At 45.0% G+C, this 11,280-nt stretch overlaps 1 protein-coding gene across 6 annotated transcripts in view; it reads right to left on the bottom strand.

Moving 5' to 3' along the window:
* Positions 1–11,280, bottom strand: part of RSU1 (Ras suppressor protein 1) — a 171,420-nt gene that overhangs the window by 88,283 nt on the left and 71,857 nt on the right. For all 6 annotated transcript variants that reach the window (XR_003096461.1, XR_003096463.1, XR_003096462.1 and 3 more), the window contains exon 8: positions 10,021–10,153. Coding sequence is in view for 2 of the 6 variants with exons in the window: in XM_006034742.1 (XP_006034804.1) it covers positions 10,021–10,153 (133 nt within the window). In the remaining 4 variants the exon portion in view is untranslated. The remainder of the gene's footprint in view (positions 1–10,020; positions 10,154–11,280) is intronic.

Genomic DNA, 11,280 nt, shown 5'->3' with positions numbered 1-11,280 from the left:
CAAAGCTTCCTCTTGTGTGTGGATGACCTCTGACACGAGATCTATGGGCCAATGAGAGGTAAAGCGCTGCTCGACCTGGTACTGGCAACAAGGGACGACCTAATCAGCGACCTAATGATCGAAGGAAAGCTGGGTGACAGCAACCATGAGCTGCTCACCTTTGCCATCAGCCGTAAAGCTGGCAAGTCAGTCAGCAATACAGAAGTCCTTGACTTCAGGAAAGCTGACTCTGACAAGCTCAGGAGGCTTGTTGGTGAGGCCCTAAGGGACCATGACCCCAAGGGGAGAGGAGTTCAGGAAGAGTGGCTGCTCCTCAAGAGAGCGATCCTTGATGCACAAGCTAATGCTATTCCATCTGGAAGGAAAGGTAGCAAAAGGGCACAGCAGCCCCCTTGGCTCTCCAGGGAACTAGCGGACCTCCTGCAGCTACAAAGAAAGGCCTACAAAGAATGGAGGATGGGATCCACCTCCAAGAAGGAATATTCTGCACTGGTCCGGTCCTGCAGGGAGCGAACCAAGAAAGCCAAAGCTACGACTGAACTCCAACTAGCTACAAGTATCAAAGACAATAAAAAGTCCTTTTTTAGATATGTGGTAAGCCGGAGGAAAAGCAAGGGCAACATTGGACCCCTGCTAAACCAGATGGGACAACTGACAACCGATACCCAGGAAAAAGCCAACCTATTAAATGGGTATTTTGCATCAGACTTTCATCAGTCCCACAGGATGCCCCCGCCCACTACGGGACAGGGAGACCTGGGTGAGGGAGATTTCCTGCCCTCATGAAGGAACACCTTGAGAGGCTGAATACCTTCAAGTCAGCTGGCCATGACAATCTACACACCAGGGTACTCAAGGAGCTGGCTAGTATCATACCCCAGCCCCTGGCACAGATCTTCGAGAACTCCTGGTGCTCTGGTGAAGTGCCTGAAGATTGGAAGAAGGCCAATGTAGTGCCTATCCTCAAGAAAGGGAGGAAAGTGGATCCAGCAAACTACAGGCCCATCAGTCTAACCTCTATCCTGGGGAAGGTCTTAGAAAAGATTATTAAGGAGCAACATCCTCAGGGATAGCCAGCACGGGTTTGTTGAGGGTAGGTCTTGCTTGACCAATCTAGTTTCCTTTTACGACAAGGTGACCTATCACCTGGACAAGGGAGAGGAGATTGACATCATATATCTTGACTTCAAAAAAAGCCTTCGATCTAGTATCCCATGATCACCTCTTTGCAAAACTGGCCAACTGCAACCTCAGGTCCACCACAATCCGTTAGCTGGGGAATTGGCTCAATGGTCAGAGCCAGAGGGTAGTGGTTGACGGAGGTCAATTGTCATGGTGCCCTGTGACCAGTGGGGTCCCCCAAGGCTCTGTCCTTGGACCTATATTGTTCAATACATTCATTAATGATGTGGACACTGGTATCAGAAGCGGACTTGCCAAGTTCACTGATGACACCAAACTTTGGGGTAAAGCGTCCATACCTGAGGACAGGAGAATGATTCAGGATGACCTTGAAAGGCTCAGGAAATGGGCAGATGAGAACCTGATCGTGTTTAATACTGAAAAATGCAAGGTTCTCCACCTTGGGAGGAAAAACCTGCAGCATCCTTATAGACTTGCCAGTGCTACGCTGGCTAGCACTATGGATGAAAGGGACTTGGGGGTCATGATTGACCACAAGATGAATATGAGACTTCAGTGTGATGCTACAGCTAGTAAAGCAAGCAAAACACTGGCTTGCATCCATAGGTGCTTCTCAAGCAAATCTCAGGACATCATTCTTCCGTTGTACTCGGCCTTGGTGAGGCCACAGCTGGAGTACTGCGTCCAGTTTTGGGCTCCTCAATTCAAAAAGGATGTGGAGAAGCTTGAGAGAGTGCAGAGAAGAGCCATGCGCATGATCAGAGGTCAGGAAAACAGACCTTATGACAGGCTGAGAGCTATGGGACACTTTAGCCTAGAAAAGCGCAGGCTCAGGGCCGATCTGATGGGCACCTATAAGTTTATCAGGGGTGTTCACCAGGATCTGGGGGAATGATTGTTCACCAGAGCGCCCCAAGAAGGGGGGAGAAGCCTTGGCTCAAGTCATAGCTCATCTGGCTGCTCCCCTGGCTGCCCTGGCTGGGGAAAGACGGGCAGTGCCAGAGCTGCCAGCTGGCCGCAAGAGAAGCCGTGGCGAGGGAGACAGTGCCAGGGCTGCCGTGAGAGAAGCCGTGGCTCATCTGGCTGTTCTCTTGGCTGCCCCCACTAGGGTGCGCCATACAGCGTCTGGGCTGCCAGGCACCCGTGGGAGAAGCCACAGCTCAACTGGCTGTCCCCGCCAGGGCGGGGCATGCAGTGCTGGGGTTGCCAGGCAGCCATGAGAGAAGCCGTGGCTTAAGTGGCTGCACCCACCAGGGCAAGGCAGGCAGTTCCTGGGCTCTGCTAAGCAGCGGTGGGAGAAGCCATGGCTCAAGCCGCTGTTTGTCTGGTTGCTCCCCTGGCTGTCACCACTGAGGTGAAGCAGGCAATGCCCAGGCTCTGCTGGGAGGCTGTCGAAGAAGCTGTGGCTCATCCAGCGGCTCCTGTTGCTTGTCCCAAAGGGCATGGGTGGGGAGGGAAATGTGTGACCCCGGATCTGGTCGCGCGGGGGGGTTGCATTTGGGGCAGATCAAGGCGCACACGCCCCCTCCTTCCTCCATGCCCTTCTAGACACGTGGCCAGAGCAGCAGTGTGCTGCTCATCTCTGGGCAGCTCCTCTGGTGCTCACTCATCACGGCTGCTACCACTGCAGCACTACGGTACTGTACCTGTACTGAATAAAGAATAAGTCATCTTTACAAGTTCACTGTACCGTTCTGTTTCCAAAGTTTTTCCAAACTGCCCACAATAATGGCTGAAAAGCATAAATCTGGTGGAAGTGATGTTTCTTCTTCCAAGAAATGTAGAACAATTATACGGAAACAAAAATGGAAATAATGAAGAGGTCTAAAAAAAGTGAGACCCCAACTGAAATGGGTAGAACCGTGGATACCCCCTAAATGACTATCATGACCGTCCTGAAAGACAAGGCAAGAATTCATTAACATGTTATGGGCTCGGCTCCTATGCACTCAACTGTGATAACCAAGCACCTTGTTGGACTTATTGCTCAGGTTGAGGAACTGTTAATTATTTGGCTGGAGGATCAAAATAAATGCTGTACTCCTACGAGTTTAGGCATCATTCAGGAAAAGGACAGAGGTCTTTATGATGATCTAAAGCGACAATAGGGGGAGAGTTCTAATGCTGAGCCTTTTACAGCAAGTAAGGGGTTGTTTGCGTGTTTTAAAGCCAGGGCCAATTTGCATAACATCAAGGTCTTAAGTGAAGCTGCCAGTGCTGATGAAGAGGCAGCTTGTGCTCTTCATCAGCACTGGCTGAAATCATTGAAAAGGATGGCTATTTTGCTCAGAGAGTTTTTAATGAAATGAAACTGGGCTCTTTTGGGAAAAAAATGCTGTTGAAAACCTACATTGCCGAAGAGGAGAACTCCATGCCAGGGTACAAAGCTGCTAAAGATAGGGTCACTCTTTTATTTGGTGCCAATGCAGCAGGGGACTTTAAACTTAAACCTTTCCTTGTGTACCATTCGGAAAACCCCAGAGCTTTCAAGGGACATTCCAAGGCATTTCTCCCAGTGATATGGAAATCCAATCCTAAGGCATGGGTCAGTAAGAACATTTTTGAGGATTGGTTTAATCATTATTGTGTGCCAAGTGTCAGGTATTATTGCAGCAAAAACAATCTTGCATTTAAAGAGTTGTTAATCCTCCACGATGCTCCTGGTCATCCAACCATCCTTGATGACATGCATCCTGGCATCAAAGTTGCGTTTCTGCCCCCCCAACACCACCTCATTGTTACAACCCATGGACCAGGGGGTAATTGTATCCTTCAAGGCCTACCATCTTAGAGCCACATTTGCCCAAGCCATCAGGACAATTGAGAAAGAAGGTGTCCACATTTGCCCAGGCCATCAGGGCAACTGAGAAAGAAGGTGGACACCTTCTTTCTCAATTGCCCTGATGGCCTGGGCAAATGTGCCCCTAAGATAGTACGCCTTGAAAGATACAATTACCCCCTGGTCCATGATGGCCTGGGCAACTCTGAAGGAATTCTGGAATGGCTTCAACATTTACCATGCAGTTAAAAACATTGGTTAGGCATGGAATGAAATCAATCAATCAAATTTGAATGGTGTTTGGAGAAAATTGTGTCCTAAGTTTGTGTCCAACTTCCAAGACTTTACAGACACTGTTGAAGAGGTGACCAAAAATGTTGCTGAAATGGACAAATATCTCAACTTGGACGTTGCATCAGAAAATGTTGATGAGTTGCTGGTATCACATTTTGAAGAATTAACCAGTGAGGACCTCACTGAGTTGGAACAGCAAAAAGTGGTGGAGGAAGAAGATATACCCACTGTTGAAGAGACTCCTCCTCATAATGTCTTGACAACAGAAGTGCTGGCTGAGGCATTTCAACATTTGGAAGCTGCCATGTCCCTGTTTGAGGAATATGACCCCAACACTGAATGCAGTCCATCAGTGAATAGGGGCATATCCAACATGTACAGCTGCTACAGAGAAATTTACAAGTAAAAGAAGAGAACATCTGTCCAAACTTGCTTGGACACTTTCTTTAAGAAAGCAGACAAGACTCCAGGAAAATGCAGCCAAGACTCGTGAGAATACTCCAGTCAAGAGCCCTTCAAAAAGTCGAGCAAAGTCACCTCAAAGAAGTCCTTCGCAATAAATAAGATTGCTATTTACAATATAAATACATAAATAAATGCATATAGACAAGTAATATAGCTACATTTATTTATTTGATATAATTGATTGAGTACTGTACAAAATTCTAGGTTATTTTGAGTGAAAATAGGGTATTGGGCCTTGGTTCAGGAACCAATCCCCTATTTATAACATTGTTTCCTATGGGAAAATGGGTTCTGAATTATAAGGTTTCAACTTAACATGCATTTTTCAGGAACAAACTGCGTCATAAGTCCAAAGACTGCCTGTACAGTATATTATTGTATGGAGATCAGGGATATACCAAGACACAACAATTTTGTAAGCATACTTTCATTTCTGACCCTATCCAGCTGAAATTGTGCGACAGTACAGTACAAGTATACACATGCCTGTGTGGCTGTTTAGCTCAGTTGGCTAGAGTATGGTGCTAATGATACCAAGATGGCACATTTGAACTCAGATTGGACTAGATGATTTCTTGATGTCCCTTTCAGCTTTACTTCTGTATCCAAGTTACCACTGGATAATTTTGTTCAATGCAGAAACTGTACCTGGCAGTCATATAGTCACTATTATCCTTAATCCTCACTTCTATATATTTTTCACTGCATTAATTTTGGCTGATTGCTGATAGAAACTGTCAGAGAACTTTAAATATTTGTGCTTTCTTTTATGAAAAATATGAAACATATGCATTATATAGTTTCCCTAGTTCCCTGAAACTGTGAAACTTTAATGCCCAGGTTGTTATTCCTGGTTCCATTATTTACTATTTCTAAAAAGGCTATTGCTAAACTTGTCAGAGTTATAAACCTTGAAGTAATTACCTGTTTATTTTTAAACAATAGTAGTATGGTAACATAGGAAGAGGCATGTAAAAATCTTTAACAATATATCTCTTAGTGCAACGACCCATAAAGATACTCTTGCCTAAGCAGATGTTTATCATTTAAGCTTATTCTCTAAAATATTAAAATCAACATATAATAACCACCAGAGAACCTTTTCTCAGGAAATATTGACTATAAATTTGGCAATGTAAAGTGAAACCCTCAGATCTGCATGCTATTCACGAAAATCAAAATTACTGCAGACATCCTGAAGTGGTGGTAAAAACCGTTGTTACATCTGATTTGAATTTTATGGAGTGACTTAAGAAACATTTCTTTAATGCACTGATATTAAAAGCAGATTATTTATTAATTAAATGTGATAAAGACATTTGCAGACAAAGTTCTTTGGGTAAATCTGATATCTTTTATTAGACCAACTAAAAAAGTTGGAAAAATTTTTCTTTCCAAGCTTTCAGGTACAAACACCTTTCCTCAAGCTGAGGAAGTGTCTGCAGTTCTGTGCTCTTCATGGATGGGATAGAATAACACAAAAGCCAGAGGCCAGTATATCAGTGATGCAAATTCAGGCAGTCAATGGGTGAGAAACAGATCAGGGGCACAGGGCAAAGGGAATGCAGACCTGGTGATAAGATGTAGCTGGTAAATAGTAGAGAGCTTATCTGGGGTAACAGATGTTGGGCAGGTTATAATGTCTATATTTAGTCCATGATTTTTGTATCCAGTAGGTTGATGAAGTGAAGTTCATGGGTTTGTCTGTGAAAGGTGTTTTGTAAATTCGCTTTGACAACTGGAACTGAGAGACTGGAGAGAGAGTGGTTGTCTTGTGAGAAGGTTCACTGTTTGTTTAAAGGCTGGGATGGGTGGTTCTGGAAAAATCTCTTTAAGAACTGGGCCTACTTCTAGTATGGGTTGCAAATGTTTATGGATTTTTACGAGCAATTGTTACGTGTGTTCTCAGTACAAATTCAGTGGTATCAGAGTTTGTAATATACAGTAACATACAAGCCCTGTAATATACAGCTTGTATCAAAGCTGTATATTACAACTTTCTTGGTGTGTTTAGGGCGATTGCTGGTTCTGTGCAGATATGTATGTTGGTCCATGGGTTCTTGTATACGGTGGTTTGTATTTTACAGTGCTGAATAGAGATCATGGTTTCTAAAAAGAAAATGTTGGTGCTGGAGTATTCAAGAGACAGTCTATGAAGGGGTGATGATTACTGAATTTCTGATGGAAATCAATCAGAGATTGTAGGTTTTCCATCCAGATGATGATGATGTCATCAATGTATCTTAAGTATAGCATGGGTTTGACGGTGCAGTCTTTGAGGAATTAGTCTTCCAGGTGGCTCATAAAAAGGTTGGCATATTGTAGGGCCATTTTGGTGCTCATAGCTGTGCCCATAGTTTGGAATACTCCAGCACCAACATTTCCTTTTTAAACACGATGATCACTAACCTCTCCAAACTCATCACCAGAAACAGACGTTCTATGGCCCAAAACACACATCATGGATCCAGATCGTGACATGACAACGAATGTAAAACCTATCTCCACCACCCCCCTCAATAGACACACCCCACAACAAAAACCATCACCATTCCTGGCTCTTATACTTGCACCTCCAGAAATCTACTACATCTCATCCACTGCACTAAATGCCCTGATAGGCCACACTGGAGAAACCAAACAACAGCTGCATGAATGAACGCACATTGAAAATCTATCAAAGACAGAAATACTCATTTACCTGTGGGGGCAACACACACACACTTCCCTTGCTTTATGCTGTACATACATTCCTGGAAAACAGTGCATAACTCGAAAGGGAACCAACTTTACAATGTAACAAATAGGGATATGTTCCAAGAATTCCACTGTACTGACCCCCAGACCCATTTCTACCACTTTTAAAGACAATTTTGGTACTCAGAAACAGCAGTCAGTACACACAAGCACAAGGCATTATCGTAATGGGGATGGCAATTACAGAAACATATTTTGCAGACGAGCAAGGAGCACAGCTCCACACAGGAGACTATATTTTGGTGTGTCACTCCCACAGTGCACCGCACAAAGCAGCTGACTGTGGGCATCCATGACACTGTTTGCATGAGTGAATTTACCTCTCATACAACAAATTTTTGGTATAAAAGGGTCATCACGTAACAGTTAATTCGCAGATACAGAACCCATATAAAGCAAGGGAAACCTGTACATATATGTAAATATAAATATAAATATATGGACTGTGCAATATGAAACAACTTAACAAGAAAGAAACAAAATTCAACATCCTGCTTGCCATCAGACACTTCTGATGTAAATAAACTGCTCCAACTTTTACTCGAACCTAATTTGCATACAAATGAACTGTCCCACCCAGGAGAACTTATACCATCCTCCAGTTCTCCTGTGCAATATGAAGTTTAATTTCTACCTGGGAGAAATTTTTAAATCTTTGCATTCTCCTTTGCCTAAGGAAGGGTGTATGAACACAAAAGCTTGCGAACAGAATTTTTTTTGCAATGTTTTAGTTGATCTAATAAAAGATATCTCCTCTACCACAAGAGTTCTGACTGGACTAAATATAAACATTGGATTTATGGCACATTATAACCTCCCCAACATCTCAAACTCCAGATAAGATGTAGCTGGTAAATAGCAGAAAGGTTATCACCAGATCTACATTCCCCCACCTGTTTCTCACCCATTGACTGCCTCAACTTCCATTTTCACTGACTGACATTCTTGCATACTGGCCTCTGGCTTCTATTCTATTCTATCCCATCCCATCTAGGAAGAGCACAGAAAAACTGCAGACGCTTTCTCAACCTGAAAAAGGGTGTTTGTACTCAAAAGCTTGCAAAGATGAATTTTTCCAACTATTTTAATTGGTCTAGTAAAAGATATTGGATTTACCCAAAGAACCTTGTCTGCCTATGTCCTTAGACCAGGGGCGGGCAATTATTTCGGGCAGAGGGCCACTTACCAAGTTGTGGCAAGCTGTCCAGGGCCGCATGGGTAGCCCCGCCCCTTGACAGGTGCCCTGACCTCTGGTCACCATCTTGCGACCAATGTTCCAATGTTTTGGGACCAATATCTCAGGGCCAGCACTGGTGGGGCCAAGAGCAGGATGCAGGCTGGCAGAGGTCTGTGGAGCCGGGCTAGCCTGTACCAGCAGAGAGAGGGGGGAGCTGGCCCGGCTCCATAGAACCCCTGCCAGCTGGGACCCTGTACTCCTGCCACCCTGCTCTGGGCTCTGCTGGCGTTGGCCCTGGGACACGGGTGCAGGCCCTGCTCCTGCACCTGCTAACTCCTAGTGCCTCCCCAGCCCCATGGTACAGGCAGGGGGCAGCATACAGCCCTGACCTCCTGCTCACCAGCAGGGAAGGGGCTGGTGCAGAGCATGCGGGAAAGGTGGCCCCTCACCCGCCTTGTGGCCTGCACTCCCTGCAGCAGCCGCTTGCAGCCCACGCAGGTCTGTCCTGAGCAGGCACAGGCAACCCCATGCAGGCTACGAGTAGCTACAGCGTGGGGTGCCAGGTACGGGGTGCACAAGGGCCCGCTTTTCCAGTGCTCAGCACCAGCTTGTAACCCGGCCCCACTGCCAGAGCTCACGCGCTGGGCAGCAGCAGCAAACGCTGCCCAGTGAGGCAAGTAGGGGGGCCTCAGCTGCTGCCAACATGGCACAGCCCCAATGGGCAAGCCCAGAGGTGGCGCAGGGCCCAGGCTGGCAGTGGGGTTGGGTTACAAGCTGGTGCTGAGCATGGGAGGGAAAAGCAGTCCCTCCCTCACCCCATGGCCAGTTCCTTGCGTTGCAGCCGCTCACAGCCTGCATGGGGCTGCCTGTGCCCACTTAGGACAGCCCCGCATGGGCTGCAAGTGGCTGCAGCAGGGAGTGCGGGCCATGGGGTGGGCAAGGGGCCACTTCTCCCTGCGCACAGTTTTTCCCTGGGGTCCTCCCCTACCCTTCCTCCCACCCTTTACCTGAGCTTCCTGTGCCAGGGCAGTCACATGGTTCCAGGCCAAGAGCCCCTGCTGTGGCTTCTAGCTGGGGGGGGTGGGGCTGGGTGGGCCCTGCTGTTGCAGGAGCCCTCCAGGGCTTCCCCTGGGTCCTACTGCCCTTGGCTCCTATCATCTTTGACAGGAACCTAGGACAGATAAATATTAATTTTCTAAATATTTTTAGGGGCCCTGCGAGCCAGATCCAGCCTGCAGGCTGTATTTTACCCACCCCCGCCTCAGACCAACATGGCTACAACCAATACCCATAAAGACATTTGTGTCTTCTGCATTAGTATATGCTGTATACAAACTGTGGGCACTTAATCAAGTACTCCATAAAAAAAATTGTTTGGTATAATACAGTAATATTTAATACTTACTATTTATAGGTTTCTGAACGAATATATTCAAAAACATGGGACACTCCCAGCTGGAACTGGTCAGCAATAGGGGTGACCCAGGGATTATTCTCTGCTTTGAAGACTTGCTTTTGACCAGTCAAATCCAAATTACCTGAAAGGGAGCAAACAAAAGAAAATCTTTTATCACAGATTAATTTCTCATCATGTATATGAAGTTGTTCTTTTTTCCAGAAACAATATACCTACAGTCAAAGCAAATTTCAGTATTTTCAGGCTTAACGTGAGAAAAAGGAAGGCACATTAGTTTCCATCGTAGTAGCTGAGCAACCAAATCCTCCCCTAATCCCGCACTTACTTTGTATCACAGCATTTGCAGCAGGTATTGCTTTGGCTCCAAGCACTGCATATTTATTCATTAAATTAAGCCTTCATTTGGATTTGATGCAGAGGCCTTGGTCAGGCCTTCTACAGAGGAGGTAAAATTTAATGCAGCACTAACAGAGAATGAGATGATGAAGAACGAAAATTCAAGATTTCCTGACTCTTACGCCAGTGTCTATCTTTTCAGAGCACGCTAACTATGCTGGGGTATAATATTATAATAATATTATGCCATAAAGAATAACATAAATGATTCTAATTTTTTAAGGACAACTCACTAGTATTTTTCCATTACAGTGGCTAGGAAGAATGAACAGGGACATCACCATGAGCTGTTCCATAGCCAATATCCCATGGTGCAATCCATTTCCAGCATTAATGCTCAGAGCGCAAGTCCAGTGAACAAACCTCAGTTGGTTATTAGCCTTTTCAATACCTAGTACCAATACATTAGTACTGCTTTTCCTGAAACCCTACAGCTCACTGTTGAGCTGTACTTCTCAGTTCAAGGGCAAACATTTCTAATTACAAGCTGTCAGTATCTATGCTCATTTGAAAACAAGGACTTGAGACTTACTAGAAGCTTCGGCAACTTTTACATTTTCCAACCAGAAAAATTTATGCTGAACTGAAGGCTGAATTTCCCCATGACCTGGGGACACGATACTAAATTCTAATTTTACTAAGTCACTGACATTACTATATATATTTGTTACATTAAATGATTTTTAATACAAAATAAAACATGGTCACTATTTTAAATTTATTATTGCGCATTTTGTGACTGAGGAATATAATAAAAGTGATGACAATTTAAAAACTGTTGTAGATCATAATGAAAAAAAATATAGCATTTTTCATCTAACCAAACTAGCTTATAATTATAGCGAGTGTAGC

This window comes from Alligator sinensis, unplaced genomic scaffold, assembly GCF_000455745.1.
Source record: "Alligator sinensis unplaced genomic scaffold, ASM45574v1 scaffold623_1, whole genome shotgun sequence".
Taxonomy (NCBI): Eukaryota; Metazoa; Chordata; order Crocodylia; family Alligatoridae; genus Alligator; species Alligator sinensis.
Note: the sequence above shows the minus strand (reverse complement) of the source record. Positions and strands in the feature narration are given on the sequence as shown.